Raw genomic sequence first — 14,253 nt, 5'->3', positions numbered from 1 at the left:
AGTAATCCAATCTCATGCTTCAGAGAATAAACTGATAATTTGAGAGGATCAATTAGGATTTCTTCCCCAATTCATACAACCTTGAACACTTGGCTAGTTGCATTATGCTAGATGTTAGGAATTTAAGATTTGTAACACTAGTACAGACCATTGATACATCAAGTCTGGACTGGTGCATCCCAGCTATGGTTAATACTTGATAGTTCAGACAAAGAGGAACAAAATGTAAACAAATTATGATGCATCTGGCCAAATGTACAATAGCGAACATTTGCAGTAAAACTGCTTCGACCTTTATGGTAATGATTTTACACCCCAAAGCATGAGACCTTATTAATCCTGTCTTATACATAATTTATCATACAAAAAATATTATTTTTGGCCTTAAAATTATCCAGCTGCTTTTTAAATCCAGCTATAGTATTTAACTTTCTGATCCCCTCCGGAAGCAATTTTCACAGGCAAATTACACACTGTGCAAAAATGGCTTTTTTTATTTGGTTTTAAATTTTCCTGCCATTAATGTCATATTATGAGACATCATAAAAAGAGGGATTGATAATTTTTTCTAACCCTCAACATTGTAAGTGGAGTACCTCAATTAAGTCTCTTTAACTTTTCTTTTCCAGTTGAAATAATCCCAGTAATATGCAGAGGTGATGTGATGGATATGCACACATTGCATGGAGCAGCAAGGGGGTGCACAGGTAGATTGATGTTGTGGGGAGACTGTCTGGGGTGTGCACATACTGTGGGATGGCAGCATGAGGCTGCAAAGGTGTTTGTGCAAGAACTGCAGCGAAGCAGCATGATAGTTATATGGGCAAGTGTTGTGTGGAGGTTGGGGTGCTGCAGGAATTGGGTGTGTGTGGATAGAGAGCATCACATAGACATTTAGGTACCATAGGGAGGCAGCATGGGAGCGGTGGGTGGACACCTTGGGGAAGTCATGAAGTGGGCACAGGCTGGTGCTGTGGGAAGGTATGGACACCACAGAGAGGCTGCATGAGGTGGGCATTATGGAGAAAACAGTATGGGGGATAGGGGAGGGGCATTATGAGGTGGAAGGGGGTATGGGTGAATGTTGCTAAGAGGTTTGGGTGCTATGGGTAGGTAGCATGGTGCATCATGTCACACTAGTGAGATGGGGTGTGGGCGCTATGGGGAGGCAGCCTGCGGGCAAGAGATTTGGCTCTACAGGGAAGCAGCATGTGAAGGGTATGGGCAGATAGGGGAATGGGGAGGCAGTGTTGCGGCCTATTGCACCAGTATTATAGGTGAGCAGCATGGTGCAGAGGCCAATACTCCAGGTCTTCCAAGGCAACAAAAGTCTAGCTTGATGCTCTCTGTAAAAGTTGGTGGGTGTTGCACTCTGTTGTACCAGAGCTATGGGTCTGTGGGACTGGGTTGGCAGGGGGAGACTATGCACTGCCCCTATGGGGACACACGGGTGGCAGGCTAGAAGAGGAGACAATGGGGTGCTTCCCCCTGTTGCGGTGGTCCTACAGAAGGCGGGCACACAGCACAGGATCAGGGGCCAGTGCAGGGAGGTAGTGTTTGAGGGGTGCATATGCTTGGCAGGTGCTATTGCACCAGTGGGACAGCAGAGGTGTCCATCCTATGTGGCTCCAGGGGATAGGCCCCTGGATAATTTAGTAGGAGCCAGAGGGGAGGGATTAATTTACATGTTTATTTACATATATTTGCATCCTTTCCTCCCACAGCCAGGAGCCTCTTGGCAACTCAGGCTCATTTCGCCTCTTTCCGGCAGTGCTCGTGTCTTTACGGGTGCGGCGAGGAGGGGCGTGCCCGTGCGCGGTGACGCAGAACGCAGGCTCCGCCCCCGCCCCGCCCCCATGGTCCCTGGAAAAGAGAAGAGAAAAAAAAACTTTTTTTTTTAATTGAGGAATCAACAGCCGCCATCTTGTCGCGGAGCCGGAGCGCGGCGCGGGCGGGAGCGGGGCCGGGCCGGGCCGGGCCAGGGCAGCGGGGCCGCCCGCCGGAGCACGGGCAGCCGCACGGAGCGCCGCGGAGGGGCAGACGGGCTCGGCCAGCGGGGCAGCGTCAGCCGGGGGGCGAGCCGGGCGCCGCCGCCGCCGGGACCGAGAGCAGTGGCCGCCGCGGCCGCCGCGCTGCGCTCATTGTTTTTCTTGCCGGCGGTGGCGGCTGCTCCTGGGCGGGCGGGGGTCGAGGGGCCGAGTGAGGGCCCGGCGCGGGGCCGGGGCGAGTCCCCCGCTCGGAGGGGAGGGGACGGGACGGGACGGGGCGCGGAGGAGCGGGGTGGGGGGGCGCTATGCTCCCTGAGTGACTGACTGAGCCGCCATCCGGGCACCTCCTCGCTCGGCAGGGAGGGGGAGCGGCCGGGAGGAGCGAGCCAGGCAGGGCGGGGGCGCTGGGCTCTCTCCCCACCCCGTCCTGAGCCCTCCTCCCTGCGGCCTGCTGCGGCGGCGGCCCGGCCCGGGCATGGGGCAGCGGGGGCCGCCGCCGGCCGAGCGCTAAGCGGCGCTGTTGCTCGGCCGAGTTTTCGTGGGCGCTCCGCGCGGAGTCTCTGCTGGCGGCTGCCCGAGGCCGGGAGCGCAGGATCCGGGCGGCCCCGGCGGGCGGCGCGGGGCTGGAGCTGTGACCGCCGAGCCGGCTACCATGGCGGAGAACTTATTGGACGGGCCGCCCAACCCCAAGCGAGCCAAGCTCAACTCGCCGGGCTTCTCCGCCAGCGACAGCACAGGTGAGGGGGCCGGAGGGGGGCAGCCCGGGGCCGGAGCTCGCAGCTCCCCTCCCTCGGAACCGGGCAGGGGGCGGCTTCATGGGGGCGGCTTCTCGCCTAGGAGATCGGGAGAAACGAGCTTCCCCGCGGAACTGGCCGGTAGCCCCTCGCTGTCCGGGGTGACTCGCACCTAGCGGGGTCCCTGCCAGCTGACAGAGCCGGCAGGGCAGGAACGGAGCCTGCCCTGCCGGAGGTCTACCGCCTGCACCTGACTCCCGGGGCTCTTCCAGCTGGGTCCATGGCCACTGGGTCGGACCCTGTGTGTAACTTCAGCCCGTAACCACAGATCTGTAAACAGTGAAGGGCTCTAGGGCGTAGTAAGACCTGAGGGAAGCAAAGGGGATTGTTTCAGACTCACCTTGCGCTTGTTTGTGCCTGGTAAACAAGTGTAAGTTAACGATAGAGCCAACCAGAACTTTAAAATTTCTGTATTTTTCTCGGACTGAGGCAACATCTTCAAAGGCTTTTTTGGTTTCTCAGGAAAACGTGTGTTCAGACAGATTTATTCCTGTAGTCTGTGCATGTATAACTTTCTCAAAACCGCATGGTTACCCAGTGTGCTGGAATAGCTCCTGTCTGTTCAGAAATGCTGTGTAAATATGTGGGAATCAGTGTGAAGTGGTTCAGAGAAGTAGTTGTTTTTCCTTCACAGTAACTACTTTCAAAAGTTTTGGCTTTAGACAATAGTGGTTTTTTCAGAGCATATGATGTCGTTTTTAAACACACTGGATCAGCGTATTTTATGAGCTGTCAAATTTCCTCCCTTAAAATATAATTCTGTGCAGTAAACATGCATTTCTTTTGTGCACTTTTGTGTGTGCATCCAGTTTCATCCTTGAATGTATTATCACAACCCTGTTCTTAACTAAAAACTGGGTTTTGTAAATGGTTGACTCAGTCTGCTCTGAGCAATTTTCCTTTAAAAAAAAGTGCATATCTTGTTAAGCATTTCAGTTGTGTGGTACATTATCTTGTATATATGAAAACACCCCCAGTAGTGTTGTAATGTTTACACATTAATGTGGTGTAAATTTGACAGTAGGTTGTCTTACAGCCATCCTTACTGTTTCTCTGAGTCTTTCTCATAACAGGTGGGGAGTAGAAGAACACTTGAAAAAGAAAATGTACAAAAATTGGCAAAAGAACTCTAGGTCAGGTGTAGTACTTAGCCATTTTAACTCTCTTTTTGGAACTGACTGGAGTTGACAGTGAATGACAATACACATTGCTGTGAAATGCACCATGTAAACTAAAAAAAATTGAAATAATTTTTTCTGATCTTTCATATAGTCACTTTAGGTTGTAATAATGGTAGGTAAAAGATTTGAAACGGTGAATTTTGAAGGTGATAATTTTGCATGTTTTAATTTTAAAGAGAGAGAATGTCCCAGTTTTGCAAACTTACTTATGCATATGGGTAGTCTCAGTGAACTCAAGGGAATCACTCCAGCAGATAACCTTAAGCATGTGCAAAAGTGTTTGCGGAGTTAGGGCCTTGATCAATAGAAAAATGACAGTGTCAGAGCAAGTACTACAGGTCTGACAAATAGGAATATCTCAGTAGGCACAATGTCTAAAATAACTTTAAAGATAAAAATTAAGATTAAAAAAGTTGCGGGTAGCATTGGTTTTGTTGTTGATCCTAAGAATATTGAAAGTGCTTTTTCCAATTGAATGTTTTTATATTTGTTGCCATTGCTAGTAGGCAATACAAATTGTTAGGGTTCTTATGTAAAATATTACTCAAAACTCTGAACTTAAAATGGGATCTTCTTGCCTGTTGATTTAATAATAACAGTTGCGTTACAAACATGAAAATTGCCTTTGACCAGTTGCTCCGGTTGATAGGTTTGAGTGATGTGCCCTCAAAATCAGCAGGCTGTTATGTTCTGCTATTGAATGATGAATAAAGCCTCAGTCCTGCAAATGCTTACAGACATGCGTGCTTTTAGTATTGTGAGTAGTCCCATTGGACTAAATGTCTGATGAAAATACCATTAATTATAGCTAAGTTCTTCCTTGTTTCCCTTTCACATGCTGCTTTCTGTAGCATTTAGTAGATTTAAGCAGCCCGTTTTCTGGGTAAATATTACCTGTTAACTTCAATCTTTCTCGTAGAAACAGTTTTCCTTGAGATTAGAATATGCAGAATTTTGGTTCTTTCCATTTGTTCTAGGGTGATGTAAGAATTGTTTGAGGCAAATCTTCCTTAGTGTATTGGAGTAATGTTTGCATGATTGAAGTTAGTTAGAAGGCTTATGAACTTTTTTGTTAATGTCATAGTTCTGTACATTTTTAAATTACACTTTCATTTAGCATTTTATTAGCAGTAGAAAATCAAGGTATATTGATAGAATTAATACAGTGTATATGTCATAAGTCAGTATTTTAGTTGGATTACTAAGGTGCTTGTGTTCTTACAACAGCAACACTGTACACTAATCAAAGCTAGTTACTGGGAATACAGCTAGCTGCCCACTAGTTGACAGGTTTCATCCACATAACTAAGCTAATGAGTAGAATATCCATGGGAAAGGGTTTTCATTTATCAACCTAACCAGGAGGAAGGATCAATGTGTTTGTTTGTGTATAATTATTTCTTTCTTAAATACTAAGTGACTTTCTTGTTGCACAACTTTAAGCATTTAACTCTTGTTTCATCTCGTATTTATTTCATAACAGCTAAGTTGCAACCTCTTTATAAAAATATTTAATGTAAAAAGTAGGTTTATGGTAACTTAATTTTAATCTTTGAGGGCCATAATCATTTAGTTTGTTGTCAGTATTCACATTTTGTCATGATGTACAGTAGACCATCCAGATTTTTAAATTAACGTCTCTGGAGCCAGTGCATGCTGTGTGGGAACTGATGATATATTAATTAGTAGCATTTTATCTAAAGATGTAGCAAAATGGGCATCCTTTAAGATGCCTAAAGGAGCCAATATAATGTGGCTGCTGTGATTTTTACTACTGTATACTATGGTGCAAACAAGGGAATGCATTTTTATTTGTTAAATGCCTTGCAAACTTTTGATGCTGTAGAAATATATTATTTTCAAGAACTAACAGTGGTAGTCATTCAAATTGTTTTATTTTATAATCTTTACAATTTTAAATGTTTATAAAATTATACACTCACATGATTTAGGGAAGTTAGGATGGCTGAGTTGTTAAGCTGCAGTTTTAACATTGAGTTGCCTGGTGTTTTTTACAACTTCAAATTATGTACTGATTGATTAATTAGCATGTCTGTTTCTTAAACATCTGTACAAGTAGTTGTGACAATTAATGAAGTTTATGACTGTCCAGTGTATGTTTTAAACATAATTCAAAATATTTTAAAATATTTAAAATAGAAAAAATTTACCTTGGTATGAATTAATCTGCATAATTTAAAAATTGTTAGCTGTATTTCTTACTCACTATATTTTTAACTAAAACACTTTTAAGAAGTTAAACTATACATGTATACTCATTTTACTTTGACCTTTTTTCTGCACTATACCCAAGAAATATGGTTATGCACTTCAGGTGTCATTTCTTTCAGTTTAAAAGAAGTTAGTTTAATAAAAATCATCCAGATTTTACGGCCCTGAAATCTTTAAGATAATACCTTCTATTTAAATTAAGACAGACAATGGGAGTAAATATTCATGTACCTAACTGTGAATTCATATGACTTTACAAAGTGGTTTAAACCTATCTCCATTTGTGTGCCATGTGAACATTTCAGTTTTTTCCTTTTAAAGCGTTAACTGTTATGCCCAGCTAATAAAATTTGCTTCCATGAAACTTATTGCCTGTATGATCAAATGTGCAAACACAAAAGGTCACTTGTATACCACAAGACTTTTTATTCGACTTACATTCATGTACAATCCCAACAGTAGTTAGTAAATTTGAATTCTGCTGAGAAAAAATTATGAAAGAAATGGTACTTGGAAAAAAGATACAGATGAAGAACAAATGCTTTATATTGTGTTTTTTAAATTGTTCTGTGGAATGTATTACATTTATTTGCAGCACATTGCATTCCATTATCCTGCAAACTTTTGCCAAGGCACTTAGAGCATAAAATATGGTTATAGTCAGAAAAATACAACTCAGTCTTTTGCAGGTATATTGGTTCTTAAGGCTGGCCAGGTGTATGTATAGTGGTGGGGAGCAGGGGAGGGAATCGTGAAAGGAGACATGTGTAAGTGGATTGAGCTGAGTTTTTTATGATTTTATCACATCAAAAAGTGTCTTCCCCATGGACTTATATAATTCAGAGCCATAAGATGTAATTCAGACCAAGAGCTCGGTAGGATTCAAAAATGGATTATGTGTTTGGATGAGAACGCACAGTTACACTAGATAGGATAAAAATATATAAATGAGATAAAAACGTATGCTTTGGGATATAAGAAAAACATACTAACAGCATGATGTTTAGAAGAGAAATTCCCCTTGGCATCTTATTCCAAAATTATCCATTATGGGTTTCTTGCATTGTCCTCTAAAGCATATGATGATAACCTGTGTCAGAGGTAGGATGCTAAATGGATTACAGGTCTGATCTTGCATGGAAATTCACATGGGAGGTATTTTGTGCTTTGCAGTGTTAATTTGTCGAAAATTATATTTTGAATTCTAATTGTACATGTGCCCAGAAGTTTATCAATGGGTGCATTTTTTTTATGGCTTTATAAATTTCAGGATAAATTCTGCGCTGTGCTGTGTTGTGGAACAGACCCATTACCCATGTGTAATCCTCTGCAGAACATAAGACAGGAATCTAGGGGGTGTGCATGAGGGGGCACGCTTTGCTGCACCTTTGAGGTCTCCAGCTATCTGTTAGGGTAATTCTTGAAGTTTTCTTTGTAGAGGTGATTCAATTTCTATTCCTGCTGTAGTTTCCTGACTTGGTCATAACCCTGTGTCCATACCATCACAGTTATTTCCACAGCAATCAATGTGATGTACCAAACAGAATGTTATGACTTCAGATGAAGAATAAGCGGTCATAAGAGATGAACTATTAAACAATGATCTTGTTTTGATGCAATTGTCTCTAATAATAAAATGTGAAGAAAGACGCATACAAAAATCTTGCTACATAAGCAGAATTTTGTTTTTATGAAACATCAGCAGAAGAAATTCAGGTTATGGCCATGTACAGTGAAATAACTGGGACAGTTTAGGAATCTGACGTCTTCTTCTTTACGTGGTTTACACGTTCAATTTGAAAAACTTCTATTAATTCATGCACGTTACAAGCATCATAGACTGTGCAAAAACAGTGTGGCAACCAGAAGAGAACTGTCATCTTGATTATTGCTGCAAATTACTAAATATTAAATTCTGAACCAGATGTAATTCATGCAGTCTGTCACTACTCCACTTCATCTTGCATTTACCTTCTCCTTTGCCACACAAGAGAAAAATAAGTTTAAAAATTTAAACCGCTTAGTAAATACAACGTACACTTTAAGTGCAATAACTTTTCAGTATTCGTATAATAAAATAACAGGTGTATAAGCATAGTATCAAGTATGACCTGGTGAGAACTCCCAGAGTAAGTCTGATACAGCAAAATGAACTGTTTTGTCTGAGAGGTGAAAAACCTCCTACCTCATCCCCACCAATCACAGGTAGAAATAATTTAGTTCTTGTCTGTTGTTAAAAGCTTATTTGGTGCAACATTTTGGGGCAGCAGCCTTCTCTTGCACAGTGAGAAGGAAGTTGGAGCATCCTAGGTCAGGATGCATTTTTCTGCCATATATAAGCAGGCATCTCACTATTTCGGGAGTTACCCTTATTCATAATGATAAATTGGTGTGTGTTTACTTCCTCTCTGTATTGTTTCTGCCTTTGTGTACTCTTCTGGGATAAAGTCATAAGTTAATACAAAACTTGGATCTTGTAGATCTTGAATTTGAATCTGTTTTGTAATAGCAACAGTCTTAAGTCTTTTTTTCTAAATTTTGGAGATGCAGTTCAAAGATATACAGAATCTTTGTATGGTTATACAGGATAAGAGCCAATGAAGGGTTGACCAGCTTGATGGTGCTGACTAGCCTCAGCTCATTGACGTCAGTGGGAATTGAGACTACTTGGCTTCTTGCAGGTTCAGGACCATAGTGCTTTACACAGGGTTGACTATCATTCTGGTATGATGATGTTGGTATTTTTATGCAGCACATTGAAAGCTGAAGGTTTCTTACAGTAAAGTGTATAAAATCATTGTTTCCAAGTCTCCCGTGGGCATGTGATCTCTTCCTTATGTATATTTGGTATATGCTTCAGTGCTGTACACTTTTGCACAGGCTCTCAAAGCTAAATTGCCAAGCAAAGAAAAAAGTGCGCTTCAGGGATTTAGAATTTAACATAAAAATACAACATTTGAGGCCACATTTATACAGCATAAAGGAGCAGTAAAGAACATAAGTTTTGTTTCATTGTTAATTTTTACAATGTGTCATGGGTTTGCTCGTTTATAATGTTGCTTAAATTATCCTTTATAGTAGGTTAAGGTAACAATGATTAAATTACATCTAAATATGTGTATTGTATATCTATATTAAGAAGACACTTCGTGGGAGAGAGTTTCAGAATATTATATATATAAAATGAGGGTATAGTTGCATTAAATTGATGCTTCCTTTTAGATGAAGGAATGTAAACCCCACATTTCCTTGAACTGAAAGAAATGCTTTAGGAGCTTTTGTGATTCAAAAGGAGATATGAGCAGGTAGACTTTTCACCCCTTTAATATTGCCAGTTGCTGAAAAAATAATTTGAAGCTAATTTAAAAACAAAATAAACAGTACCTATTGTGCTACATGTCTGACATTTGACAGTAATTTTACAGTTATGCAGCACTACAAATATTTGCCTGGCAAGAGAATTTCCTCCCCTTGAGTTAGTATCTGTTCATTCCTCAGAGGTGGGTTGTCTCTCCTTCACTGCACTATGTGAAGGCTGCAGAGCTGTTAGTTTATGGAGGCCAAACCAAAGGGACTTGCCTGTTGACTTTCTGTTCCATACAGTTTGTGCATTTCATGTTCCTTTCAGTAAGAGCCAGCTTTTAATTTTAAGCATTCTTTTCTCATAATTCCACCTTTTTAGAGGAACAGAATAGACTTAAATTATATATGTGTGAAAATGTTTTACCTGCTGTTACAAGCAAGGCTGAAAAAATGTATTCACTGTGTCGGTATGGTGAGACAGGAAGCTTTCCTAGGTGAGTGCCAAATTTTAAGATTTCATTTTAAAACCCTGAAATTTCTAGTTTTTATGGCTGTAAAGGTAATCTTACACTATGTTTGGAACGAATAGTGTGTCTTCCTGGTCAGTGGATGGATAGCTTCAGTGGCCTTGCTGCTGTTCAGAGTTTTGCAAGCAACAGCAAATAAAAAATCTGACACGTTTTTTGGCTGTAGCTTTTCAGAATCCAGCGGGCAGCTTGATGTGACAAAAATCACATCAGTTTTGCTGATGCTTTTGAAATATGAGCAATAGCAGAGGGAGGATCTGGAATTACTCACTGGAGCAGAGGGACTGAGATCTGAGTAGTGAAGATACCCCTCAAGAAGCAGCCAAAGAAGGGATGGAGCTGTGGAGACTGCATATCACTCAGCAGCAGGAGGCTCTTTGGTGTCAGAGGGAAGCAGAACAGGTGTGCTGCTTTTACCTTTTAGCTGTTAGATAAAGTTTTTGTGGAGTATCCAATTGAGACACCTAACCAGAGGTTGATTTGAAAGATGATTACTCCCTACTCCAAAGAAGAGCCTATGGCAAGCATCTTGATAGGAATTCCACTGCTATCTTCTTTCTGGCAGCCCGAGGTAGGGGGAGGTTGGTTTCTCACCTGGGTGTTATCCGCATTTTTCATTCTTACTTCTGGCTGTTAACTGTGAGTGTGTTTAAGGGGAGCCTGGGAGGAGAGAGAAGTTGAAAAATCTAGTAGACATTTTGGGGAGATGAGACAGTCTGAGATACGGGACATAGAGGGTGAGAAGGGAAAGAGGAAATACATTGAAGACCATTCGGGGAAAAGATACATTACAGAGGTGTGAAGCCAAAAGGGTAAGAAGATGTGGAAAAAAGCAATAGATTTTTAGAAAGTTATGTTTAAAGAAAGATTAAATAGAAAGTTGACTGCCTTGTTAGAGTTTAAATATAGTATACACCAATTGTATTATTTGGGATGTTTCAGAGTAGCAACTGTTAATCTGTGTTCGCAAAAAGAAAAGGAGTACTTGTGGCACCTTAGAGACTAACAAATTTATTTGAGCATAAGCTTTCATGAGCTACAGCTCACTTCATTGGATGTGGCTACTGGAGTGAATGATTTTTTTAACCCTGACTGGTGGTATTAAACCTCAGACTAGTACATGTAAATTTTTGAAATAGCAAATGTGACCCTTTGTATTGTAATTGAAAGACTATAGAAAAAGCATTTATCTAAACCTTTTAATTACTTTACTTTGTGTAATCAGTTTCAATATTTGAGAAGTCAGTCAGTTCCTCCTTTGTTTGGGTTTTGCACACAGGGACAGGGCAACAAATTAGACAAATAGGAAAGTGTTGGCCCTGAAACTACATTTAACTCACATTTTGAGGTTGACTCCATTTTGAGTTGGCAGTGTCCTTTTTATCTCTGACCATTTATACCACATATCTCCACTTTTATCCAAAGGTCTGAGTGCCATTCCTCTTGTCTAGGATACCACTGTGCTGCTAGAAGAGAAAATGGCAGAATGAAAGGAGACCATCCCTGCCCAAAGGTCAAAGTCACCCTCTCTATTATATTGAGTGGGGGAACTGTTCTGTGCTCATGGTCCTGCTCTGTTTGTGGCCCTCTTCTCAATGGGCTCCCTGATAAGCTGGATCCTTTTGGAAAGATGGACCTATTCATGGTATCAGTTTTGTTTCTTTAGGGTAACCATAGAAGAGAGCCTTGGTAACTGATGCACTGGTTCAGAAATGGACAAACCAGATTCTGTCTTTCCTCCTAATCCCCAATTCAAGAAAGGGGTTCAGAAGTTCAAGTGCAAAAGAGTCTGGATAGTTATCCAGTCACCTCTTCTGTTATGTGGGCTGTGGCTTATGAGACTCTGTTTTCAAGATAAGTACTTTTGGATGCAATCATTTTTACCTTGTTTTTTCAAGAAAAAAATCCACCAACTAGGTGTACCCCAACAGTTGGAAAAAATTAATATTCTGCTGTAGAAAAGGCACGTGTTTTTCAGGAAAAAATCAAATCAGTTGGTTTTTTAATTTTTGTTTTCTTTGAACATGTATTGTACTCATTCATTTAAATGAATATAGTATATATGTGTATCTGTTATATAATTTTGATACTCAAAATAGGCTCTAATATTTTTGTGAATGAAATTTTAACTGTTCTAAAAAGTGTTGAGGACCTAAGTGTGCTTATGCCTGTTATGAAACAATAAGACAGTTTTATTAAACTGTCTGGGAGCCTAGAGGGGATGAGAATGGGACAGACTGGAGAGAGCAGCGTGGTTAGTGGGTTTCTGTTCATCTTGGAAACCCAACATTGACACAGATCAATTGAAGGTTATGCCATATAATCTGAAATGTCCCACCCTGATTTTGGTAGTTTCACCTGCCTGTTATGCTGAATAGCATCAAATGAACAATAAAAAGACAACAACAAAAAAAAACAGTTGAAGTATTTTGATCAGAATATAATCTTCCAGGAAGATCTAAGATTGTATATCCACTAAATACTGCATATGGAAAAACATGAAAAAATAAACGAGCTAAAGAATCAACAGTGATATTATTGGATGATGGTTGATTGAACACAAGAAATGACCTGATAATAGTAGTAAGTATTCATACAAGGGAAAATGTGTCCTTTCTAAATGCTATTGATTCTCTCTTTTGAGAAGAAAATGGCAGAGTAAGTGTCCAAGCTGCTGAAGAGGCCATCCAAGAATGGAGAAAAAAGTACCCTCAAGTATGATAGCTCCTTTTTTCTCAGAAAGGATACAAACAAAAAATGGAACTAGATTAGAGAACTTCTCAGGTGCAGCCATCCAAACATCTGATGCATGAGTATTCCATACACTATTTACTACTTTCTCCACCAGGCTAACGTACAGTGTGGAAGCTTTGTCTCTGCAACAGCCATCAAGTCCAAGATTACAAGATTTACCCCAGGCATGAAATAGATCATGAGTTTTCCAGACTTTGTCCACTCTAAAACCAGCTACAGTTTTATTGCTTTAACCCCAATCCCAGAATCCTTTGTTGGATTAGGGTTGAGGTGCCTTGGATGGATATTGAGTGGAATGAGTCATTCAGTCATAGAAGACTAGGGTTGGAAGAGACCTCAGGAGGTCATCTAGTCCAACCCCCTGCTCAAAGCAGGACCAACCCCAACTAAATCATCCCAGCTGGGGCTTTGTCAAACTGGGCCTTAAAAAGCTCTAAGGATGGAGATTCTACCACCTCCCTAGGTAGCCTATTCCGGTGCTTCACCAGCTTCCTAGTGAAATAGTTTTTCTAATATCCAACCTAGAACTCCCCCACAGAGTGCTTCAGCTTCTTGCCCCCTCCCTTCTGTCCCTCCCTCCTGCACTGTTCTGCTTCAAGGACGCATAATTATAAAATGGCGTGAAGCCATTTGAGTGATTTGATGGGGGTGGGATGAGGTGCAGATGGTCCAAAGTAGTTCACTCTTTTCCATTTTTGAGCATACTTTCCGGGAGCAGAGTGTGGGTTTTTTTGTTTTGGTTTTTTTTTTTAAAGGGAGGGGGGACACTAAGTGCCATTGGTGGCAGCATGGCAGAATGAGGGAGCAGAGCTTCTACTTTCCTCATTTTACTTTCCCTTAGAACTTAGTAACTGCTGGGTTTTTGGCAAATTTAGCATTGTCTGTTGCCCCTTGGAGGCACAATCTCAGTTTAAGAAATGCTGACCTAGATGTATGAAGTACCTTAATCTCTATCAAAGGGCATGGCTACCTGGAAACTTCAAAGCGATGTCGCGGGAGCGCTTTGAAGTGCGAGTGTGGTCATGCACGAGCGCTGGGAGAGCGCTTTCCTAGCGCTCCTGGTAATCCACCTCCACAAGGGGATTAGCCCCAAGCGTTGGGAGCCTGTTTACACTAGGGCTTTAAAGCGCTCTAACCTGCTGTGCTCAGGCGGGTGATTTTTCACACCCCTGAGCCAGCAAGTTAGAGCGCTATAAAATGTAAGTGTAGCCAAGCCCAAAGACGGTCTTTCCCCTAGCCCCACTAATCCTGTTAGCACTGCTCACTATATCCCACCTGTGAAGGATAGGAGACACTAATCTGAGAAACTTTCCTTACCTTAGTTTCCTCAGACTAGTCTGTTCCACCAACACTCCCCGAAGCCAAGGATTTTATCTGTACTTTGTTTACATTTATCTTTCTAGGGTTGTTACTCTTATGAGACACTTTGCTTACATTTACCATAATCTTAGTATGGGTTTTAGCTTTGAGAGTA

The 14,253-nt window shown here is 41.6% G+C and overlaps 1 protein-coding gene across 4 annotated transcripts in view; it reads left to right on the top strand.

Annotated features, from left to right (window-relative positions):
* The first annotated feature begins 2,293 nt into the window (after positions 1-2,293).
* LOC102941740 (CREB binding protein) overlaps positions 2,294-14,253 on the top strand; it is a 179,131-nt gene continuing 167,171 nt past the window's right edge. For all 4 annotated transcript variants that reach the window (XM_043523771.1, XM_043523770.1, XM_037911060.2 and 1 more), the window contains exon 1: positions 2,294-2,725. In XM_043523771.1, coding sequence (XP_043379706.1) covers positions 2,641-2,725 — 85 coding nt within the window. In that variant the 5' untranslated portion in view covers positions 2,294-2,640. The remainder of the gene's footprint in view (positions 2,726-14,253) is intronic.

Source organism: Chelonia mydas, chromosome 10 (assembly GCF_015237465.2).
Source record: "Chelonia mydas isolate rCheMyd1 chromosome 10, rCheMyd1.pri.v2, whole genome shotgun sequence".
In the NCBI taxonomy this organism is placed as follows: Eukaryota; Metazoa; Chordata; order Testudines; family Cheloniidae; genus Chelonia; species Chelonia mydas.
This window is presented reverse-complemented; position numbering and strand designations above follow the sequence as displayed.